This window comes from Marmota marmota, unplaced genomic scaffold (assembly GCF_001458135.2).
Source record: "Marmota marmota marmota unplaced genomic scaffold, marMar, whole genome shotgun sequence".
Lineage (NCBI taxonomy): Eukaryota > Metazoa > Chordata > Mammalia > Rodentia > Sciuridae > Marmota > Marmota marmota.
The window spans coordinates 456,418-479,935 of record NW_025999895.1 but is presented as its reverse complement, the minus strand read 5'-3'; the positions used below and the strand labels follow the sequence as shown (position 1 = coordinate 479,935).

At 53.7% G+C, this 23,518-nt stretch overlaps 1 protein-coding gene across 2 annotated transcripts in view; it reads left to right on the top strand.

The window, feature by feature from the left end:
* Narf (nuclear prelamin A recognition factor) overlaps nt 1–16,637 on the top strand; it is a 23,882-nt gene extending 7,245 nt beyond the window's left edge. The window contains exons 2-10 of one of the 2 annotated variants that reach the window (XM_015504003.2): nt 1,014–1,157; nt 3,406–3,538; nt 5,625–5,759; nt 9,270–9,388; nt 10,684–10,810; nt 12,437–12,500; nt 13,305–13,442; nt 13,659–13,816; nt 15,356–16,637. In XM_015504003.2, the coding sequence (XP_015359489.1) occupies nt 1,014–1,157; nt 3,406–3,538; nt 5,625–5,759; nt 9,270–9,388; nt 10,684–10,810; nt 12,437–12,500; nt 13,305–13,442; nt 13,659–13,816; nt 15,356–15,588 (1,251 nt within the window). In that variant the 3' untranslated portion in view covers nt 15,589–16,637. Of the gene's footprint in view, nt 1–1,013; nt 1,158–3,405; nt 3,539–5,624; nt 5,760–9,269; nt 9,389–10,683; nt 10,811–12,436; nt 12,501–13,304; nt 13,443–13,658; nt 13,817–15,100; nt 15,320–15,355 lie in introns of those variants that run through there. The other variant, XM_048796861.1, reaches the window with a different exon arrangement.
* The last annotated feature ends 6,881 nt before the right edge of the window (nt 16,638–23,518 follow it).

The window sequence follows — 23,518 nt, the reverse complement described above, 5'->3', positions numbered from 1 at the left end:
AAAAAAAAAAAAAAAAAAAAAAAAGAATGGATAGATGCCCTCCAGAGCTTTTATTACTGACTAAAATGATTCTGTTGGCTCAGCATTTTCATATATTCACCCACCAAATATTTACTGAGCACCTTCTGTATGCAGTAGAGGTGCGGGGAACAGAAGGATCAAGACAAAGCTACACCTTCACAAAGCTCACCGAGGTGGGATAAACATTAATGCTTGTAGTTGGTGCAAAGAAAACAGGTGTGGGAACACCCTCTCTGTGAGGGGAACTTGTTAGGTGAGCCTGTAGTTCTCCAGGAGCATTTGCATAGGGACACAAGAACAGCCAGGGCCAGCGTGGCAGGGACCAGGGCAAAGGAGGGCTGATGTGGCCTTCCATGTGAGGGTCTATTGTTGGGGGCTCCAAGCAGAGTGAAGACATGCTTTATGTTCTAACAGATCTCTCTGGAGGCTGCAGAGGGCCAGGGGGAGGTATAGAGGCCAGTCAGGAAGGAGAGGACAAAGGGGTCGCATGGGTTGAAGTTCTATCTACGCTCTCTGCATCCAGGTGAGCAGTCACTGGGGAGGTGGGGATGGGGCAGGTCTGCACACCAGCAGCCCAGTCCAGGATGGTTTGAGGACCCAGAGACCCAGAACTAGAAGTGAGTTGTGCAAATTATGAGCCTGGAGATAAGCCAGGGCACCCATGGGAGCCATGGGACAGGTGAACTCAGGAGGCATGGAGCCGGGGAGCCAGGCAGGGAAGCCAGTGGCTGGGACACAGGTGCTGCAGAGGAAGGGTATGGGGGAAAGACCCACTTGGCCAGCTCACAGCACATAGGAGTATCATCTTCTTTCCACATGTGACAGTGCTGGGATTGGTTCCATCTGTGACTGTCATCGTGGGCTTGCTGCCAATTACTGGCCTTGCCCTGCCATTGTCTCCCTGCCTAGCGTGAGTTCTGGGTATTGTGTTTATGCCATTACCCTCCCTAAAGAAGCACATGTTAATGCAAAACTGACGCTTTCCTTCACAGAAGGGAGAGTTCCATAGGTTAGCTGATGCCAAGATATTTCTGAGTGATTGCCTGGCGTGCAACAGCTGCTTGACTGCAGAGGAAGGAGCCCAGCTGTCTCAGCAGAGCACCAAGGAATTCTTCCGCGTTCTGAACCTTAATAAGGTATGATGTTCAGAGCGCATGCTGTCACTGTGCCTGTGGAGCTGACCTGGGGATGGTGGGTCAAGGGGGAGGTGAAGTCTGTTCTCCGTGTATGTGGAACCCTTTGCTGGGACATCGATGCATGTCTCTGCCTTTCCTGGTGTCATGAAGTTCCTGTTCCCTGCCGTAGTCTGCCTTGCCCTAAGCCCTTCCATGGGGAATAAAACCCCTGCCCAGACTCCTCTGCCGACTCTGGGAGAGTGGCTGGCAGCACACATTCATCTCCTGGCTGGAAGGGCGGCCACAGCCTAGTGAGGTCCAGCAGACAGGTCTGAGTTTCAGAGATAGGCTTGGATGATAATGGTCTTGTGCGACTTGGGCAGGCTGGGACTCCAGGGACGGGTGATGGATCCCAAATCCTCCTTCAGCATGTCCCTTGGACCTCCTGTACAGAACTACCAGGCGCCACTATCTTTCAACAAGATGAATAAAAGAGAAAGAGAAATGAGGTGTGGTGGGGTTGTTGGGGTCTTGATTTACAGCACCCAGAGAGTTGGCATACTCTGTTACAGAGGTGTGTGTGTGTCCCACCTTGCCCAGGTATCGTGCCCTGACCCACATGACAGAGTAGGGTAGGTCTTTTCTCTGATGTAGTCAGTAGTCAGTGTGCTTAAGAGCCTTGAAAATCTTTAGGTTTTTGTTTACTTTTGAGGGGTTCTAGGGATGGAATCCGGGGCCTTTCGCGTGGTAGGCAAGTGATCTGCCACAGAGTGCCCCACCCAGAATGCTGGCTCACGTGAGTGCTCGTGCAGGGCAGCACCAGGATACCTCAGGTGCTCTGCCTCACACTCTGGCATTTTCCTGGACAAGTCATCCACCCTTTTAGGTTCCAGTTTTGGGTGTTGTCAGCATTAGCTGCGCCCTGTGTCCCCTTCCTGGTGTGCAGTCTCCCAGGGGTCCAAGGCAAGCTGCTGGTGCCCAGCTGGGGTGTTCTGAATAGCACCCGCATGCTGCCCACCACACTCTGTAAGCTGATTCCACCTGCTCAGCCTCATCCTGTCAGGGAACAGAGTGGCGTTAGCCATTCCATGGCGCTGAACTAGAGTCAGGGATGCCTGCGTTCTCTCCTGGCACGCTCCACAGTACGGTTAGACTTCTAATTCTGTGGCATCTGTAGTTTTTGCAAATGTCCTTACAAGTGCCTGTATCCCTGGTACTCCCACACATGATGCAGAGGGATAACTGTGGTGTCAAGGGTGCAGTTCACCCTGAGGAGCAGAAGGTGTCCCTGTTTTCTCCCGATTATTCAGCCGGAGATATTTGGAATGTTTATTGGCAAGTCACAGTTGTAGTGCTTGTTTATATTCTATAATACTTCAAAACTGCACCCAGCTGCTGTGACAAATCCTGACATTGGGGTTCCGAAGTCCAGAGGCGAGCCAGTTCCAGGTGCCGGGGGGCTATGTGAAGCGAGTGCGGGCTGGGCTCTGCTGTGCTCGGTGTGTGGCCAGCACTCACATTTGGTGACACGCTGCAGACGCTTCCAGGGCTGTTGCAGGCTGTGCTCAGTCTGATGGCTCTGGTGGTTCCCCAGGGATTTCCCTGAACTGCTTATGCCAATCTGTTTCTTCCTATTTTAATTTGCATTTTGAAGAAAGCCATTCTTACTAAGGAATGCACGTATATAGTTAGTTTACTTATTTATTTGGTGCCAGGGTTTGAATCCAGGGGCACTTAACCACTAAGCCCCAGCCCCAGCTTATTTTAACTTTTATTTTGGGACAGTATCTCAATGAGTTGCTTAGGGTCTTACTAAGTTGCTGAGGCTGGCCTTGAGTTCGTGATCCTTCTGCCTCAGCTTCCCGAATCACTGGGATTATTGGTGTGGCCACAAAGCCCAGCTAGTCAAAATTTTCTAGAAGAGTATGTAAAGGACAATTTGTCAGTTCTTTCCAGACTTAAAATTTTTAGTGGCTAAAGTGTGCCACTGAATGACCTAGCCTGATGGTTTCTAGGAGACTGACCTTTGGACAGTCATTTAAGTTTATATACATTTTTATTGTTACCTGGTGACTTCTGTGACTTAAGGGCCAGTGTTGTGAATTGTCTTGTTTCAGTCCTGATGCCCTTCTCCGAGTCACGCTTGCCAGCGCTTGTCTAGTTTACAGTCTTTGCATGGAACATGTATTGCATTCTGTTTGTGCTGAGTCTTTCCTTAAGGTGTCTAGCTTGCCCTTCATGGAGGTGACACCACTCTTTTCTCTTGTAGAGATGCGATACCTCAAAGCACAGAGTGCTGGTAGTGTCTGTGTGTCCTCAGTCTTTGCCTTATTTTGCTGCTAAATTCAACCTCAGTGTCACTGATGCATCCAGAAGACTCTGTGGCTTCCTCAAAAGTCTTGGTGAGTCACCTTTGGTAATACTGTGATTTAAAACTGGAGGTCATGAAGGGCCCCTTTATCTCAAGGGCACAGGAGAAATGAGATACTTCCAGGAGCACCTCATGGAATGTAAAGCGACCCTGCCCTGTATGCCAACCTCGACTGATGGCTGGCGGTGCTTCTTAACCCCTAGTCTGCGTGGACAGGTGTTTGTTGCAGGAAGGGCTGATCCCTCTGGAGCTAGAGGCGAGTGCCTGCTGGCACTGTGGACAGGGGTGTATGGGAGGCCTCTACCCTTGGCAGCAGCCTCCATGCCGCCAGCTCATGGAAGGCGTTTGGATAGAGAAGCGTCTGAAATGATGAGTGCCCGATTTCCCAAGAAAGGAGTAGGCAGGTGTTCTTTTTTTCTTAGTTGCAGATGGACACAATACCTTTATTGTATTTATTTATGTGGTGCTGAGGGTCGAACCCAGTGCCTCAGACATGCTAGGCTGGCTCTCTACCACTGAGCTACCATCCCACCCCTAGGCAGGTATTCTTTATGTGAGGAGTGATAGGTGGTAGTTTAAGAATATAATCAAGCCAGCTCAGGGGCCATGCTTGCAATCCCAGCTCCTCTGGACGCTGAGGCAGGAGGGTCTCAAGTTCAAGGCCAACCTGGACAACTTAGCCAGCCCATCTCAAAATGAAAAACAGTAAAGAGACTGTGGGTATAAATTTTAAAAAGTGAAAGGTAGCTGGGCATGGTGGCACATGCCTGTAATCCCAGTGGCTTCAGAGGCTGAGCAGGAGAAAAATTGTAAGTTCAAAGTCAGCCTCAGCAACCCCAAGATACTAAGCAACTCAGCAAGACCTGACTCTAAATAAAATACAAAATAGGGCTGGGGATGTGACTCAGTGGTTGAGTGCCCCTGAGTTTAATTCCCGATACCAGAAAAAAACAATTTAGAAGGGACTGGGAATGTAGCTCATGGTAAAGCAGCCCTCAGTACCAAAAAAGAGAGTACAGTCAAGATGGAGAATGTCAAAAGGGAACTAAGACTGCTGAGACTTGGAGCTGCTCCTGGCATGGCCACAGGGCTCCCGAGTGGTCTGTTTGCCCGGTCCTTGAGTGGTGGTGTCACAGAGCCCTTGAGCATCCTCTTGGCATGGCAGCCAGCAGGCGGGCAGAGAGGACAGAGGAGAGCTGAGTCATTGGCCAGACAGGGCTTTGTAAAGAGTAAGCGTAGTGTGGGACAGTTGTCACAAGACCCTTGGAATAGCATCCGCAGGCAGGCCCGAGGGCTGAGCAGCAGCTTCTGGCCCCATTCCTCCTTGGTGTTCTTAGTGAGTGGTGGTTTCTCCTGGCAGGTGATTTAGGGCCTTAAGAGCTGCAGCCGAGACCCAGCAGCCACGTGTGAACTCATCCAGGTGCTCCTATATCCGGCCAGTCCCCGGGAGCTCAGGCTGGCCTTGCCCACCAGACGAAACAAGAGCAGAGCAGTCGGTGCTCTGGAGTGTGGTGTGGAGGCTTGTCAGTGTGTAATTGTTAGATCTTAACAAAGAAAACTGGTTTCTTCTAAAGTAAAAAATTTGAATTTCATAATATTTATGTATTTTTGGGGTACTGGGGATTGAACTCAGGGGCACTCAACCACTAAGCCACATCCCCAGCCCAATTTTTGTATTTTATTAGACACAGGGTCTCACTGAGTTTCTTAGTGCCTCACCATTGCTGAGACTGGCTTTGAACTCGAGATCTTCCTGCCTCAGCTTCCCGAGCTGCTGGGATTACAGGCATGAGCCACTGTGCCTGGCCAGACTGAAATTTTAATGTGCCACTGAGTTAGAAGAGAATGCTTTACATATCTTATGATGCCCCATTGGCTTACACATGGAGTGCTGTAAGATAGTTCTACTAACATAGACGTACAGAAAGGGAGACGCAGGAGACAGAGTGTATGTATTGTATTGTAAAAGTGATGTATGCTTATTTAAAAAAAAAAAAAAATTAAAATCCTCGGTCCTGAACTGGCCCTTAGTTAGAGACGAGCCAAGACTTGTGGCCCCTTGGGCTCAGGCAGACCCTGGTCCCCATGGGTGGAGACAGCGCCCCTCTCTCCTACAGGGGTGCACTACGTGTTTGACACCTCGATAGCTGCAGACCTGAGCATCCTGGAGAGCCAGAAAGAGTTTGTGCGTCGGTTCCATCAGCACAACGAGGAACAGCGTGCGCTGCCCATGCTGACCTCTGCCTGCCCAGGTCAGTCCCTGGGCTGGGGTAGGCGTGGGCACTCGGCAGGTGGGTGGGTGGTGAGTTTGGCATTCGTCCCTTGCGGCCTCGCAGAGTGGGGGTGTCCAGCCCAGTGCTGTCTACGTGAGCAACGTTTATCAGCTGGGTAGTTCAGAGGTAGTTCAGGGATAGCCTGTGGCTGTGCTATGTTTTTTTTTTTTTTTTTAAAGAGAGAGAGAGAGAGAGAGAGAATTTTTAATATTTATTTTTTAGTTCTTGGCAGACACAACATCTTTGTTTGTATGTGGTGCTGAGGATCGAACCCGGGCCGCACGCATGCCAGGCGAGCGCGCTACCGCTTGAGCCACATCCCCAGCCCCCCTGTGCTATGTTTTTGACTTTTGTTCTACACTGGGGATTGAACCCAGGGCCTCACATGCGCAAGGCAAGTGCTACATCCCAGCCCTTAATTTCATTTCTTTTTTTTCTTTTTTTAAAGAGAGAGAGAGAATATTTTAATATTCATTTTTTAGTTTTCGGCGGACACAACATCTTTGTTTGTATGTGGTGCTGAGGATCGAACCCGGGCCTCACGCATGCCAGGCGAGCACGCTACCGCTTGAGCCTCATCCCCAGCCCCCCCTTAATTTATTTTCATTTATACATTTGTAAGATTTGTGGGGCAAGAATACTGTGATTTATTTATTTTTTTTTAGAGAATTTTTAATATTTATTTTTTGGCGGATACAACATTTTTATTTGTATGTGGTGCTGAGGATCGAACCCGGGCCGCACGCATGCCAGGCGAGCACGCTACTGCTTGAGCCACATCCCCAGCCCCAATACTGTGTTTTAATAAAAATCAATTATATTCTTAAAATTATTTCAGATAATCTCATTATCAAACAATTACAGATGACATGACATTTATCTTTTCCCAGCTTTAAAGAAAATCGTAGGATAAAACAGTTCCTGACACTGATACTCAGGTTCTGTTGGGGAGCACTTTCAGCTATTGTTCCATTAGTTGAGCGTGGAGTCAACACCTAGGTACTGTCTTGGCCCACTCCCTGCTATAGTCACTGACGCTGGGGCTCAGGAGCAGGCCCTGCATGGGGAGATCTTGCCCTGTCAGGTAGGAGGAGAGGGGCAGCTCCAAGCCCAGGGCCCCCTCCAGACACCAGGTGGACACAGTTGACCTGTCTTGATACCCCATGGTGGGTTGGCTTCAGCCTGATTTTTGATGGGGACATGCAAACCACGCACGGCAGGTAACATTTATCACAGTTTTTCAATTCTGGACAAAATGAGCATTTTCTCCACCCCTTTTAAATTTTCATCATTAGCAGAGATGAAGCCCTGGTAGGAGCAGTGGCCAGCGACCTTCAGGCGAACGTGCTCCACGCCCATGGGTCTGCCAGCATGGCAGCCTGCTGTCTACCTGGGCGTGGGCGGTGCCATTTCAGAAGTGGCCAAGTGTGGGGCCTAGCTGGCCTCTCGTTGTGCGGGGTCTTCTGGCAGCGGGCACCCTCAGGGCTGTGATTTGGTAAAGCAGGTGGGGATGGCCTGGAGTTTGCTCAGAGTGTGGAGGGGCATCTGCCTCTGCTAAAGCCGGGAAGAGGAAGTCCCCCACCCAGGAAGCTGCACTGGAGACTCAGCAGCTGACCACCCATAAACCTGAGGTGCCATGTCTCCTCGGTGTGTGGGTCAGTTCTACCCTAATCAGAGAAGGAGACGCCGGGATGGCCCTTGGTTCCTGTCAGCAGGGCAGACAGCTTCGTGATCTTTGCCAGCCCCAAGCCAACAGATGCCTCTTGATTCCTTGTGTGGAGGCCTGGGGAAGAGCCTGGGATGACTCCCTGGAAAAGCTCCTGATAGGTGCAGAGGCCACAAGCCCTCTGCGTCCTCAGCTGGCAGTGCTGGATGAGGCACCAGGCTCTCCTCAAGCAGTGTCCTTGAGCCCTTTCTCTGCTTGGGTCACCTGCTGCAGACCAATCCTTGGCTACCCATCTTAGCTTGAGGTTTGCTGTGTTTAATGAATCCGACTGTTGATTTCCTAGTCTGGATTCTGGAATGCTCTTCCTGGTTAATGACGGTTTTTCTCATGTGTCAGAACTGTGACCATCATGGCTAAGGTTTACAGCACCTCCACAGTCCAAGGAGATGATTTGGTGTGCTCTGCTTCAAAACCAGAACTTTTCTGTGATTTGTTGCTGACAGGGAGGCTGATGCAACGCCAAGATTGCTGGCTTTGCTTCTCCCTAGAATTGGGCCTTGGCTGGCCAAGGGCTGTTCCCGAAATGTTTCCTGACTTAAGTCCCCAGTGGCTAGACCCCCACGTGTGGAGACTCGGGGCCAGAGGTGACGGGTGGGACCCACAGCTTTGCCCTCATGGTGATGGGCAGGGCCTCCATCCGTGGCAGGTGCTCAGCAGCAGTGCTTCACACATGAGGGGTGCCTCTGAGGATCTGCTGCTCCTCACAGCCCGTCTCCCCTGCTACCTCTCGCGTGGTGGTCAGGAAACCTCCTCTGGGGGCCCGACCTCCTGGGGCTTTCCTTGGTCCTGTTTAGTGTCTGAGGCCTGTAAAGCTTCACCCAGCAGCACGAGTGCAGGAGTGCTGAGAGCTTGCGTCCTGGGCATGTGCCTCTCTGCTGGGGTCCAGGGGTGGCCCTCGGGCCTGCCAAACACTGCCCTGCAGGTGGTTCTTTTTCAGGACGATTGTTGTATGCACCTGTCGCGGATTGGAGGGCGTCGAGGCTGCGTCGTGGGGGCACCTGAGGTTTGAGTTTGATGGCTCTCGCTCACCCTTGGCAGGCCTGCCCAGGGGCCTGCCTGCCCTTTTCTGCATGGGGGCAGTGGATGTCCTGGGCCTCAGTGCCCTCCAGCAGTGCTCATGCTCTTGTGTGCATACTGGGTACGTGTCCATGGGGTCGGGCCCTCTTGCCAGGCTGCACCCAGTGTTGGGGGAGCAAGCCTTGGCTCCTGCAGGCAGAACTGTAGGCCGGGTGGTCAGCTGACCTCCCTGGCCTGTGCCCACTCCTGGAGACCACCACAGCAGCCATGGTCCATGGGGGGGGAGAAGTTCATTGAACTGAAGAAGAAATGATCACAGTGCCTGCTTTGCTATTGATGATTCATTCAGGGGCTTAAGTTTCTTGTTTTGTTGATTTAAACAGTGGACAGTCTTTGGGCTTATTTCCAGCAGGGTCAGCACAGAGTGCTGGGCTTCTCCCACCTGTGCGTGGCCACTTGCCTCAGGTGCAAGAACTCCACGCCTGGCACGGCACACCTCGCAGGCTTGGTCCAGTGGCTGTTCTGAGTTGCTCCTCAGAGCGTCTCCTTCTCACTCCTGGGGGGGCCTGCTGCCCCCGCTCTGCCTTCTCCTGACTGTTGCTCTCAGTTTGAGGCCCACAGGGTGCTTCCCACTTCTCAGCACCCTTAAACCTTGAGGACTCCCAGCCCACTGCCTGAGCTGTGGTGGGCAGTCTGTGTGAACCCCTGACGAGGCTGCAGCTGACCTTGTGGACTCTCCTCCCCAGGCTGGGTCCGATACGCTGAGCGGGTGCTGGGACACCCTGTTACTCCCCACCTGTGTGCTGCCAAGTCCCCTCAGCAGGTCATGGGCTCCTTGGTGAAGGATTACTTTGCCAAACAGCAGGTAAGCTGATCCTTTCAGAGGGCAGCGTGTTGGTTGGGAGGTGACCCTTATGTCCAGGTGAACTCCTGGGAGCTGTGGCTTCTGGTGAGGATCCCGTGTCACCCTTTCTGCCAGTGCCTACCTCTGCCTCTCTCTTGTTATAATCTCTTCCTTTCTTCTTATTCTTTTTCTCCTGGGCCCATTTTGGCCCTCACAGAAACACTTTAGGTGATGCCTCCTTACTTCTGGGCCAGGCTCACCATGGAGGCCTGGTGGGGATTGTGCCTGGAGGCTGAGGACTACTGTCACTCAGGAAACCAGCCTCCTTTCTGTCCTGGCTGCCCCTCAGACCATGGGTGCCACGTGACTCCTTGTGAGATTCAGCCATGGGCTTGACCTTGTCCTCCATGAGGCAGCCCGAGTCCCAGCCTGGGGCTCCTTCACCCCTGCTTCCCCTGGTGTCTGGAGGCAGCCGTGGATCACTGTGCTGCGTGCCACCGCTCCTGCACTGTTGTCCTCCTTGGGGGCACTGTCCCACCGGTGTCATGGCAACTGAAGAGGACAATAACAGGGTCTTCCAGACCCTGGAAGCCAGCTGTGAAAAGCCACTCTCCTGGCAGCCTTGTGGTTTCAGCCACAGGGGACCTTTGCTTCATAAGGTCACCATAGTTGACAGGTGTCAGGGGCACAAAACAGCACACCCTGGGCCATTCTGCCTTGCCCTTGCCCTGCCCCTGTTTGTCTCCCCTGCTGCCAGCCCTGCCCTCCCCTGGCTGGATCCCAAAGCTGTGGATCCCTTGCAGGTCCTGCTGGGGAACCGGCCTGCAGCCACCTCTCCCCTAACCCCTGGTGGGGTTGTGATCAAGGCAGGCTTCCTCTCAGGCTCCGCCCCTGCCTCCAGCAGGGCCTTTGAACTGGGCCTCATCAGCATTACCCCAGTTCTGGTCCAGCCTTGGGTACCTGCTCCTCACACCAAGGCCCCAGGGGACAGCCTCAGGAGACTGCAGTAAGCCAGGCGGAGCACACGCCTGTTCTTCCTGTCCTGCCCTGTGTGCACAGTGCTGGAGGCAGGCTCTGCCCTCCTGGTTCTGGAGGGCCGCTCCCAGGACTGCTAGGCCTGCAGGTTCCCTCTGTGAGCCAGCTCCTTTCAGGTGAGGCAGCAGAGGTGCAGGCGCAGTGCTGGAGCAGACCAGGAGGGGGTGAGAGCGAGCTGGAGCCGGGGGTCAGACCCAGAGCCAGCACCCCCGGTGCCACATGTGGGGGGGGGCAGTGAGTAGCTTCCGCCAGCCCTCAGCATGAGGCACTCTCCTCCACAGAACCTGGCCCCAGAGAAGATTTTCCACGTAGTTGTGGCCCCTTGCTACGACAAGAAGCTGGAGGCTCTGCGAGAGGGGCTCTCTGCTGCGCACGGTGCCCAGGGTGCTGACTGTGTGCTGACATCAGGTGAGAGGCGGGCAGGGCTGTGCCTGGACACTGGCTGGCTCTTTGATTGGCCAGTGCTGAGGGCCCTTGGGTTGAGAAGGGAGAGCTGGCGCTGGTACAACCTTGCTTCCTCCATGTCTTCAGTACTCGAGTCTCTAGGAGAACCCCGGGGACAGTGTGGCTGTGGCCTGTGTCACCTGCTGCCCTTTAGGGAGTCCTGCCTGACCACAGGAGGCCTGCTAAGTCTGCCCTAGGCACAGTGGAGCTCTCACGGAGAAAACAGCAGGGCCCTGCCCAGGGGTCCTGCCTGGCCACTAGCCCAGGGGTGCTGCTGCACACACCAGCAGAGCAGGCAGGTACTCAACCTGGGGATAGGAATTATCTCCCAAACCAGTGGACTGCTAGGCCTACAGGTTCTCTATGTGAACCAGCTCCTTTCCTTTTTTCCCGGCTGGAAGAAAGCCCGCTGAGGTCACTGGGGAAGCTAGAAGAAGGCTGGAATCCCATGCTGGAAACTGATCTCCAGGTGTGAGACCAGTTGTGGTCAGGCAGAGTGGCAGGCTCTTAGGAAAAACTTGGAGGGTAGGTATTCCCCTCTTGGCGTGGCCAGGAAGTCTAGCAAGCCAATCCCTACAGGAAGGTCTCCACCTTTGGGGTGCACCCTGTGGGAGTGACGTGGCAGAAGGGACTCAGGGTCACTGTGGTGCTGTCCTCTACTTCCTTAGCAAATGGCCAGTGGCCATGTGCTCATGCTGGAAAGGTACAGCCTGCACAGAGAACACATCGAGCAATTTTTATTTTGGTGCTGGGATGGAACCCTGGGCCTCAAGCATGAAGGCAGGCAGGCACTCCACCACTAAGCTCTCAGCCCTGTTGGTGTGTGTGTGTGTACAGACAGGAGGTTGAACCTGGGATGTGCTAGCACTGAGCTACATCCCCAGTCCTTTTGATTTTCTTCCTTTCTTTCTTTCACTTTCTTACTTGCAGGGACCTGTTAAGTTGTCTAGGCTGGCCTTGAACTTGTGGTCCTCCTGCCTCAGCCTCCGAGTACAGCTGGGTTTACAGCACTGCACGCAGCTGCACCACATTTGCGGTCTTCATGCTGCATACTGTGTTCCTGACACCTTGGCAGCCGTTTAAGGGGCTCTGTTTCCACCAGACACCTCGTGAGGAAGTAACATAGAGCGGGGTGTGGTGGCGCACACCTATAATCCCAGCAACTCGGAAGACTGAGGCGAGAGGATTGCAAGTTTGAGGCCAGCCTCACTAACTTAGTGAGGCCCTATCTCAAAATAAAAATAGAAACGGGGCTGGGGATGTGGCTTGGTGGTAAAGCACTCCTTGCTCAATCCCCCCCCGCACCAAAAAGACAAGAGCGAGTGAGCTGGTTTGAGGTACCTCAGTGCATGCTGGCTGTGCGCAGAAGCATGCCACCTGGAGATGACTTGGAGCCACCCCTAAGCCCTCGGTGCCAAGGCTTAGGGAGGCTCAGACCCTGGCCTGTTGTTTGTGTTTTTCCCCGAGTCTGCTGCTGCTCTGTGCTGAGGGGTCCAGGGTCACTAGTCCAGACTCCCCCAAAAGGAGGAACAGCACAAGGGCCTGGACCCTCTGTCCTCATAGTATCTCAGGCTTCTTGTTTGTCTGCAGGTGAAGTTGCTCAGATAATGGAGCAAAGTGACCTTTCTGTGAAAGATGCTGCAGTGGATACCCTGTAAGTGGCTTCTGGGGGGGGTCTCTGGGCAGGGCCACCTGCAAACTCTCAAGCCGCCCCTGCTAGCCCCAGGCTTTACTGCTCTGTGACTAGAGCGCCTGAGCCCTGAGATGGGGCTGCCCATGGCCCTATCACAACCCACAGCCATCCTCCTGGCTTGAACTGGAGTGGTCAGGACTCTGGGCTGCCAGGGTTGGCGTCTGTGTGGGATGGGCACACCAAGCCCTCAAGGAAGGGGCGGGCTGGATGCAGGGCGGCAAGACCTACCTCTGCACTGTTGCTTCTGCTCCTCAGGGCCATTGGAGCCACGGACACAGCAGCTGGTCTCCACCTGGTGGCCAGCCAGGGTCGCAAGGCTGTCTGCTTGCCCTCTTCCCAGCTGTTGTCTGTTATGGGAGATGGGACTGAGGCTCATGGAATTTCAGCCTGAGTGCCAGGCAGGGTCTGCACCTAGGCCGGGGATGACCCAGCGTTCTCGCTGTGGCTCAGCACAGGCAGATGTGCTCTTGTGTCACTTGGGTGCTTGGTCCTCGTCCCTCCTATTGCTCATGCAACTGGAGAAGGAAGTGAATGAATGGTCCAGCAACAAGCACAGCCCTCCTGCAGCTTCAGACCAGGCGCAGGAGGAGACTTTGTGCCAACTGTTAGCACTCCTTAAGAATGTGACTCCCCAAATCTAAGTTTCCAGAGGCTGTGGTTGGTTTCAGTGGCGCCCTTCGGCCTGGGACCCTGGGGTGTCGGGTTGGCGTGCACTGTGGCTTCCCATCATCATTAAGGAGGACTTCTCTCCCTCTGCCTGGTGAGGTTTGGAGACATGAAGGAGGCCACAGTGAGGCGCCACGAGGGAGCCGGCTCTGACGGGCACCTGGCCCACGTCTTCAGACACGCGGCTAAGGAGCTGTTCAACGAGCACGTGGAGGAGATCACCTACCGCGCCCTGAGGTGCGGGCGGGCTGTCTGCAGCAGGCCTCCTGCGGGCAGCAGGGCAGTTGGGCACAGCATGGGTGGCGTGGGAGAGGCTTTGCCAGTCCACCAAAAGGCCTTTTGTGTGTTGACCCAGACTTCATCTGGCTGACATTCCCAACTCAGATTGGAAAAGGACCCTCAAGTCACAGAAAGACAATTCTGCAGTCAAAATCCATGTCATTTGTTTTATAGAAACAAAGACTTCCAGGAGGTCACCCTGGAAAAGGACGGGGAGGTTCTGTTACGCTTCGCTGCTGCTTACGGCTTTAGGAATATCCAGAACATGATCCTAAAGCTTAAGAAGGGCAAGTTCCCGTACCACTTCGTGGAGGTCCTCGCATGTCCCAGAGGTGAGCTGCGGAGCAGAGCCCGCCCAGACAGCCCCCCAGCCCCTCAGCTCTGTGCTTGCCCCATGATGGCCTTGGCTGTGCTCGCTCTCTCGTCCTCACTCCCTGTCATGTAGGGAAGCTGGGCACGTGGCATACCCAAACCTGTGCTCCCAAGGACTCTGGAACCTGAAGCAGGAGGAGCTCAAGTTCAGGGCCAGCCTGGACAGCTTGGCTGTCTCAACATAAAATAAAAAAGGCTGAGTGTGCGCCTCAGTGGTGCAGTACCCCTGGGTTCAGTCCCCAGTACCAGGGGGAAAGGAGTGGGCAGTTACACATGGCCTTCAGAGCTCCCTGGGGGAGGTGTGTGTACCAGGTCAGAGCAGCTCACGTGGTGGCCTGTGTACTGCCAGGCTCTGGGGACAGAGGCTTCCCGGAGCTGAGGAGAGCCATATCTGAGGGCTCATGAGAGCCCTGTGTTTGAGGAGCTTCCTGACGTGCAGAGGGGTAACACAGGCAGGTGATGACAGGGTCCCAGTGAGGGGACAGAGCAGACCAGAGCCAGATGGACAGGGGTCCCTGATGCAGGTGTGGCTGTCAGGAGGACAAAGAGCCCCTGGCCCATGATGGCCTACCTACTCTGCAGGGTGCTGACTTGGAAACTAGGGATGTCTGTGTCCCCAGGGTGAAGTAACATGGGTGCATGAGAGCAGGGTTCCTAGAGAGACCCAGGGTGAGCCAACGAGGACTACAGACGCTAGGGAAGGCCAGGCAGGAGAGAGCGGTGTACTGTTCCATGACCCGGAGGAGCCAGGAGGGACACCAGCTCGAGTTAGGGGAGGGTGGAGGGTAGAGAGCTGGTGTGGGGGGTCAGGTGCAGAGCTCACAAAGCTTGCCAGGGGCAGGAGTGGGGACAGGTGGCCAGTGAGGCAGGGCCTTTGGGAGTGTGTGTCCACGTGTGTCGACGGTGGAGACCACAAGTCGGGCTGCCTGCTGCCCTGGCTTCATGGAGAGTGAGGTTTAGCCCTGTGGAAGTTTGCTTCTGGTTTGCTGTGCTGGAGGTGGTGCTGGGGATGGGCCCAGGGCCTTGTGCACGTGAGGCAAGTGCTCTACCAGAGAGCTGCACCCTGGCCACTACTGGTTCTTTTGGGGTGGGTGGGTGGGAAGGGAGTACCAGGGATTGAGTACTTAGCCTCTGAGCCACATCTCCAGCCCTATTTGTATTATATTTAGAGACAGGATCTCACTTTTGCTTAGTGCCTCAATGTTGCTGAAGCTGGCTTTGAACTTGCAATCCTCCTGTTTCAGCCTCCTGAGCTGCTGGCATTACAAGCATGAGCCACTGCTGGTTCATTAAGTGAATTTTGCTACTGTTGATGAAGACATTGTATACAGGCTAGAGAGTAAGCAGCACTGATAGCAGGAGCCAGGTGCTGGTGCAGACAGTGTGTGGGTGTGCAGCTGCTCTGCCCCCGCTCCTCGCCTGCCCCAGACTGTCTCCCAGTGCCTCCCAGAGACTGACTTTCCCATAGGAAGCAGCAGTTGCCTGTGTGTGCCTTTCAGGGTGCTTGAGTGGCAGAGGCCAAGCGCAGACTGAGGACGGGCACTCAGACAAGACCCTGCTGCGGCAGATGGAGAGCATCTACGCTGACATCCCTGTGCAGCCCCCAGAGACCAGTGCACACCTGCAGGAGATGTACCAAGCGTGGCTGGGTTCCCCTGGTGCTCAGGAAGTGCTGCACGCCACACACCCGAGCCCAGTGCGCTGCTTGGGCAGCCTGGACATTAGGTGGTGAAGGAAGCTGGGACAGCCCCTCCACAGGAGGGCTGCTCTGCGCTGGAGGGTGGGTCTCCAAGAAACAGCTTGCTGAGTCTGGCTGGCTGTGAGAGTCCTCTGCTGCCCGACGCAGCGTGGGGGGAGGCCGTGTCCTTTTATCCTAAGGTTGTATGAAAAATCCAAAGAGCGAGAACCAAGATGGTGCACTGTCTTTTAGGGTTAAAAAAAATCTAAGAGGTGTCTTGTGAAGAGTCAAGGCCAGGTGTGCAGTCTGCATTCCTTGGCGATGGCCGCTGCAGAAGTGGCAGCAGCAGGGCCACTGGGGCAGGCAGCACAGTCCCAGCCTCCTGGCCTGGTTTGGCTCCTGCTTTCGCTTATAGACATTTCTAAGAATGACCGAGAGTTCTGGCACCAGTGGGCCATGTTCCTGGGCCACCAAAGTGCAGCACCACCACCCTGCTGGGGCCACACGTGGCCAGCTGGGGGCCTGTGCACTGGCCCCTCAGGCCCGGCCTGACCTTGTGCATTCAGTCTGAGTTGGACTTGCTGCAGGGGGAGAGGCCTGATGAGGGTGATTGTCATCGGGAGCAGAGTTGGGGGGTGGGAGGGAGGACATGGGAGCATCCCCAAAACATCAGTACCATCACAGGGCCAGGGGGAGAGCCAGAGGCCCACCCAGCCCTACAGCAGGTGGGACAGCGAAGCCCTCTGCTTGTTGATGGTCCCTTTCAGCCCTGGCTGAACTGCCCCGTGAGCTCGCCTTAAGGACAAGGAGAAAGCAGTGTCTCCAAATAGGACTGCTCTCAGAATCCCGGATGCTGCGCTGGGCTCATCCTGGAGGTGGAGGTGCTGAGGCCCACAGATGCCCTTATGCAGCACTTGAGTTTCCTTAATGTGTGTGACGCTTCCACACGTTAGGCTGCCTTCATCCTGTGTTGTGTTGTGCCGTGTGCCTGTCTAGGTGGGTGACTGACACATGTTAAACTGTATATTTTTTGCTTTCAATCTCTATACAGTCGAGTGTCCATCCCCTGAAGTAACTGATGTGGAATAAACAGTTGAAAAGGGCCTGAGTGTGGAGCCCCCACTTGGCTGGGCTGCAGCATGGGTCCCCTCTCTTGCCACACCTGAACCTGGGCAGCCTCCTGGTGCAGGTTCAGTGGGGAGTCCTGCCTCCCTCCAGAAGGAGGCTGAGCAGGGAACTTCCTAGTACCATCACAGTGCAGCCAACAGCTGCCACGGAGGGACTGGCCTCTAAGATGGGGGCCTTTCTGGGGATGATGGAGGATTGTGGCTCTATGCATTTTTAAAAGCCTGTTTTCAGAGAGGGATTACATGGTTCCCCCAAGAACTCCCAGAAGTGAGTCACCTGGGGAACAATTTAAGCTTGCACTGGATCTCTGTGTAACAGACAGTGGGATTTGGGTAGCATCTCTGGCACATCCCAAACTTCTCCATCAAACTTCAGTTTGACTGGGAGGGTCAAAGGGAACAGCTGCCTCTAGTTTCATGATTTTCATCTTTACTCATTTCTTGTGCTGGTTGCTGGAACCCAGGGCCTGGCACACGCTGAGCACCTGCTGTACTTCTGGGCCACAACCCCCAGTCCTTAAGGAGCAGTTCTGTGGGTGAGGTTAAGGACAGCTATGGGGTGGCCAGTTCCCGGCGCAGAGCCACGGCCTGGCAGTATCCTGAGGCCAGAGAGGTAAGGGACCCTTGGAGAGGAAGCAGATGCTTTGCCTCGCAGGGTCCCAGGTGAGGCTTGTGTGGGAGGTTCTGGGCCAACGGGCAGATGGTGGCAGGTGGGCCAGAGATGGCCACCTGCAGGAGTCTGGTGTTGGCAGGGTGTCCCCAGGCTGCTGCACACAGCAACTCCAGGCCTGTTCTCCATCTACACCTTCCTGGGGCTAGTGGGCAGGCAGGACCCCTGTGGGGCAACCTCTGCTGGGGGGCTTCACCAGCTGATGATAGCCAGAGCAGACGTGCTCCCCACACGCCCTCCAGTGTGTCCAGCCCCACTCCAGCACTGCCCCAGGAGGGATCTGTGGCGGGGCTCAGACCTTCCTAGGCAGCCTGCCTTGGCGACCCAGCCCTGTCATGTAGGCCAGCACCAGCCTCCACTTGCCCTCCGCAGAGTGAGAGGTGGTCACCGACTTCACAGGGGCTGGGGGAGTGGAGAGTGAGTGAAGTGCGTGGCCAGGTGCCAGGCCCTACATGAGGTTAGAAAGGGTGGCCAGGGGCTGCCGGTTTCCCAGCAGGAGCAGTGAGTCCTAAGTGCTCTTGTAGACTTGGCACAGCCATGGGACATCAGGGCCTGGCCCACGCTCGGCGGGGGGGAGAAGGGCCTCTACTCTCTCACATCTCCAGCTGCCCCCACAAAGCCCCCTGCCCAGACCTGGCATCTTTCTTTGATCCTGAGCATGTGACTGAGAGCCCTTGCTGTCCTGCCTACCATATGCCCATGGAGAGATGACAGGCATCATCAGTCCTTGGAGAAACAATGCCATCTGGCGCCCTACCACAGCCTCACTGGAGTGGCTGCAGGGGACAGGGCTGCAGCTGCCGGTCATGGACTGGGGGACCCAACGAATACATGTGGGCCTGAGGGGCAGACTCAAGAGATGGGAAGAGTGGGGCACCCATGAGCATGAGAGGCTGCAGGGTGCCCTGGGTGTGCACAGGCCCCTCTGTATTCACAGCTGAATTCCAGTCTGTCCCATTCCAGGTGTGGGTGTGTTTTTCAAGAATTGAGGGACACCAGCTTTACCCATAGAGCTTCAGAAAGGCAGCCTAGTGGATGAGATGCAGGTGGACCTGGAAGTTCAGTGTGACCAGAGGTGAGCCGCTATGTGACTACAGAAGGTCATCTTGGCCCTCGGATCATGTTTGGAGAACACCCATTGGGACACGCAGACTGCCCTCCTGGCTGCAGGAGGGCCTGCCTTCACTACAGCGTGCGTGCCTCCTGGGGCCAAAGGCTCCTAGGGGAGCTGTGTGGAGAGCCCTACCTGCACCCCTTATTAGACCAGGCCTGGCCTTGAACTAACTTGGGATCAGAGGCATGCTCCACTGCACCCGCTAGAGAAGCAGTTTTCATGGAGTAGACCTCAGAATCCCATTCACTTTTTTTTTATTATTATATTTTTAGTTGTAGAGGGACATAATACCTTTATTTATTTTTGCTGAGGATTGAACCCAGTGCCTCACACATGCTAAGCAAGTGCTCTACCACTGAGCCATGACCCCAGTCCCCACATTGATTTTTTTTGGGGGGTGAAGGTGCTACCAGGGATTGAACTCTGGGGACTCTGCCACTGAGCCACATCCCCAGCCCTATTTTGTATTTTATTTAGAGACAGGGTCTCACTGAGTTTCTTAGCGCCTTGCCATTGCTGAGGCTGGCTTTGAACTCGTGATCCTCCTGCCTCAGCCTCCGGAGCCACTGGGATTATAGGCGTGTGCCACACTGTGCCTGGCTCCACCTTCACTTTTTGTTGTTGTTGTTTTTAGTTGTAGTTGGACACAATACCTTTATCGAACCCAGGGCCTTGCCCGCACCAGGTGAGCACTCTACCACTGAGCCACAACTCCAGCCCCTCCACATTTGCTTTTAAATCCAGTAAATATCAGTAAAATTAAGCACTTTCTGGGCAAACTTTTTCTGAAAACAAACATCATAAGATTTGTTTCAGAAACCCTCATTTGTTGAGAATAAAATTAAGTTATGAATATATGTATTATTCATCTATAAAACTTTTGTTCCTGAAATCAGATGATGTTATTTTACCAATTTTTTTTCAATTTCAATATTTATTTTTTACTTTTAAGTGGATACAATCTCTTTAGTTTTCATTTATGTGGTGCTGAGGATTGAACTCAGTGCCCCAAGCATGCTAGGCGAGCACTCTACCACTGAGCCACAACCCCAACCCCTTACCAATTTTTAATGTCTTTTTGAGACAGGCCCTAAATTGGCTGCCTCCTGCTTCGGCTTCCCCAGAAGCTGGGATTGCAGGTGTATGCCACTGTGCTCAGTTCTCACCCCTTTCATTTTAAAAAAAGAGACATAGTCTGCTCCATGGCTGTACATCAAACATTCAGCTGGCTAAAATGACGGGCACTGAAGTCAGGTGTAGATTTTCTGTATGTTGTGTATGTGTGTGTGTTTGATGCTGGGGGCAAGCCCAGGGCCGTGCATATACTAGGCAAGTAACTACTCTGAGCTGTACCCCCACCCCTGATTTCTGTTTTTAAACAATGCATTTGTAAGCACCTGTACAGTTGCATAGCCTCATTTACTTATAAATTTCTAGACCTGGAATTACTGGGTCAAAAGATGTGCACTTTATTTATTTTTAATTTTTTTTGAATTTTAATATTTATTTCTTTAAGTTTTTGGCAGACACAATATCTTTGTTTGTATGTGGTGTTGAGGATCGAACCCGGACTGCACGCATGCCAGGCAAGTGTGCTACTGCTTGAGCCACATTCCCAGCCCAAAAGATGTGCACTTTAAATGTCGCTGTATTACTGTTATCTCACTGAGGCAACTCAAAACACTTTCCACAGAATTCCTGCAGGGAAGCACAAAGAGGTGTGTATGTCAGGACCAGTCCCAGTTGCCTTGGGAGGTGGTCCAGCACCCCATCCCCAGGCTGCTGTGTGACAGTACTCCACTGGTCTAAGTTCTGCTTTGGCTTGTGTTGTCGAGGCTCCAGTCTGTCCCCAAGACACCACATGATTGTGGATGCACAGGCTGTACACAGCTGCTCGTCCTGTGGCCAGGGAGCAAGGAAGGCAGGGAGAGGAGGAGCCTGGGTTCCACAGTCCCCCAAGGGCACACCCCCGATGACCAACCCCAAGGCCTCACACTAAGTCCACCTCCTAAAGGCCCCATGACGTCTGAGTAGCAAGCCTTCAGCACATGGGCCTTGGGGGGCACTTAAGACCCAACCACAGCACCCAGGGCACTTCAGTTGGTTGTTAGAAATGAGTTACCATGCACACTTTTTTTTAAAAAACTCTTTTTTTGGGGACACAGTATATTTATTTATTTTTATGTGGTGCTGAGGATTGAACCCAGTGCCTCACGCGTGCAAGGCAAGCTCTCTACTGCTGAGCCACAAACCCATGTCCAGCATTTTTTTGGTACTTGGGATTGAACTCAGGGGCACTGAGCCACATCCCCAGCACTATTTTGTATTTTATTAGAGACAGGGTCTCGCTGAGTTGCTTAGCGCCTGCCATTGCTGAGGCTGGCTTTGAACTCAACGATCCTCCTGTCTCAGCGTTCCAAACCGCTGGGATTACAGGCATGTGCCACTGCGCCGGCTCAGCCATTTCTTTTCTTTTCTTTTCTTTTTTTTTTAATATTTATTTTTTAGGTTTTTTTTTTTTTTTTTAGGTGAACACATATCTTTATTATTTATTTTTATGTGGTGCTGAGGATCGAACCCAGCACCCCGCGCATGCCAGGTGAGCGTGCTACCGCTTGAACCACATCCCCAGCTCTCAGCCATTTCTTTTCTCTTGATAAATAATGAGTGGGATGGCTGGATCATGCGGTGGGTGTGTGTGTGATGTTATGTCAGAAAGCACTCAGTTGCCCAGTGTAATGGCCAAAGCCCCTCATCCCAGCAGCTGGAGAGGCTGAGGCAGGAGGATGGCAAACTCAAGACCAGTCTCAGAAAATAAGTGAGGCCCTGTCTGAAAATAGAAAATGAGAAGGGCTGTGGATGTGGCTCAGTGGTAAAGCACCCCAGTGTTAAAGCACTGGCCAAAAAAAAAAAAAAAAAAAAAAAACAGTCACTGGCCCCAGAGCACCATGCCATTCCTACATTCCTGTCTCCACCAACCACGTTAGTAGCACCAGTCTAACTCACTCTAGCCACCAGTGGGTGTTGATCATGGCCCAGGGTTAATGTGCATTTGCTGTCAGTTTATAGGTCTAGCTGGTGTTTCCCTCATGATTCATGGTATTCTCCATTGTCTCGAGTATACACTGGATGTTCATGTATCAGCTCTTTTGAAGTAGTTGTGCAAATCTCCGTATGTTGGAAAACTGGCTTGTCTTTTCATTATGGAGTTATAGCTGTTCTTTTAGTTAAATTAATAAATATGGTACTGAGTGTGGAACTCCAGAGTGCTTTAGCTGTGAGCTACCTCCCCACACTGGGCACTTGCTAAGTTGCTGAGGCTGGCCTCTAACTTGTGATCCTCCCTTCTCAGCCTCCTGAATTGCTGCAATTACAGCCATGTGCCACTGCACTTGACCAAGAGAGTAACTTTCTTCATACTCTATTACAGTTGTTGTTTCACAGTTGCCACCTGGTTCTGAGGTCTCATTCCCCTGCATGTCTCGCCTGTCTCTGGGCTCCATCACTCTCACAGGCAGGCTGCTCTTTGTGCTGTGCACTGTGGGTCCTCCAGCCAGGCTCTAAGCACTCAAGGACTCTACTTTCTCCTGCACCTGCGTCCAGAACACTGCGGGCTCACTGCTTTCACATCAACAGACACACCCTTCAGAAACCAGGCCTGCTGTGTCTCTTCTGCCCCCCCCCCCACCCCTTGATGGCAAATGGCTGCTGCCTACTGCAAGCATCTCCTGGAACATGGCCACATACCCTGCTCAGTGGCCTGTCCATTCCCAGCTGTGCTGGCGTACAGTGGATACTCACCAAGCACTTAATGGCTGGAAGGCCAGGCAAGCCGCCTTCCCTCTCTGGAGTCCTTTCTGACCATCCAAGTGCCACGCAGCAGGGCTTTCTCCTCCAGACAGTCTGGTACTGCCCAGGCTAGAGCTCCCCTGGGTTCCTTCCCCGCTGCTGCACAACACCAAAGCAGAGCCCAGAGCTGCCACCAGGCACAGGCCTAGACACAGGCACAGCACTGGAAAGTGGGAACCCAGGATGCCAACCACCACCAGGGTGCCAGCGGCCACTGGGCCCTCTCTTGCCTGCTCCTGGGCTCTTGCCTTTGCCTGTTTGTCATTTCTCTATCTCAGCACTGCACACAAAATAAAGGAAAAATTCCCCAAATAAATGAATGCCTATGCAGTGAAACTATTCTCAGTGTCTAGCGTGTCCAGCTTATGGTTCAGAGGATGGAATCCTTAGGAATTTGTACTCATAACTACATAAGCATACGTGACAAACAAGATATGCAAATGTCACGTTCAGAGGGACACATTAATCTCCATTTCCTCCAATATGAGTGGACTCAGAATGAATAACACACACGCACAAAATGACCCTATGGCCTCCTGACTGGGGCCTGTGTCAAGCAGCTCTCCCCAGAACTTCCTGCCCGTCCTGCCCTCACACTGAACTCCTCTAATACTTAAATTGCGTCTGTTCCTCTATTGTTCTTCACTAACAATCGGCTGCAAGGCGAGGGCCACCATGGCGTGGCCACAGTACCTCCCAAGCAGCGGCAGCATCCCACCCTCGGATTGTTGTGAAGGTAGGTGCAGCTTAAGCTCTCTCTCCTAGAACTGCTCTAGCTACCCTAACAAGAATCCTGTAGTAGCTTCCGGGTCCCGACCTAAAACATCCCACAAGTGGTCAGGCAAAGCGGCAGGGATGGCTAGTGTTTTGGCAAGGAATGGGGGTGGTCAGCGTCTGGGGCCCCCCTCCCCCTGCGGGGTCAGTATCCCGGGGCCAAGTTGCAGACTGGCAGGTGTCAGGTCCTCTGGCAGGGGTGGGGGTGGCGTGTCCAGGGCCCACGCCCTCTTGTGGTCAATGTTCAGGGCCCCACTTGTAGAGGGCGGGGTGGCCAGTGCCGGAGGGCACCGCGTGGCCTCCTGCTCGCGGTCGCCGGCGTTTGGAGGCATCGAGACGCCTGCGGCTTTTGTTTTGATGGGAGGACTTTCACCGGTTAGGAGGCGCCAGCCCGCTGACGGCCTCCGATTCGGGGGACCCTAACCGCCCGGCGGTGGTGAGCACACTGTG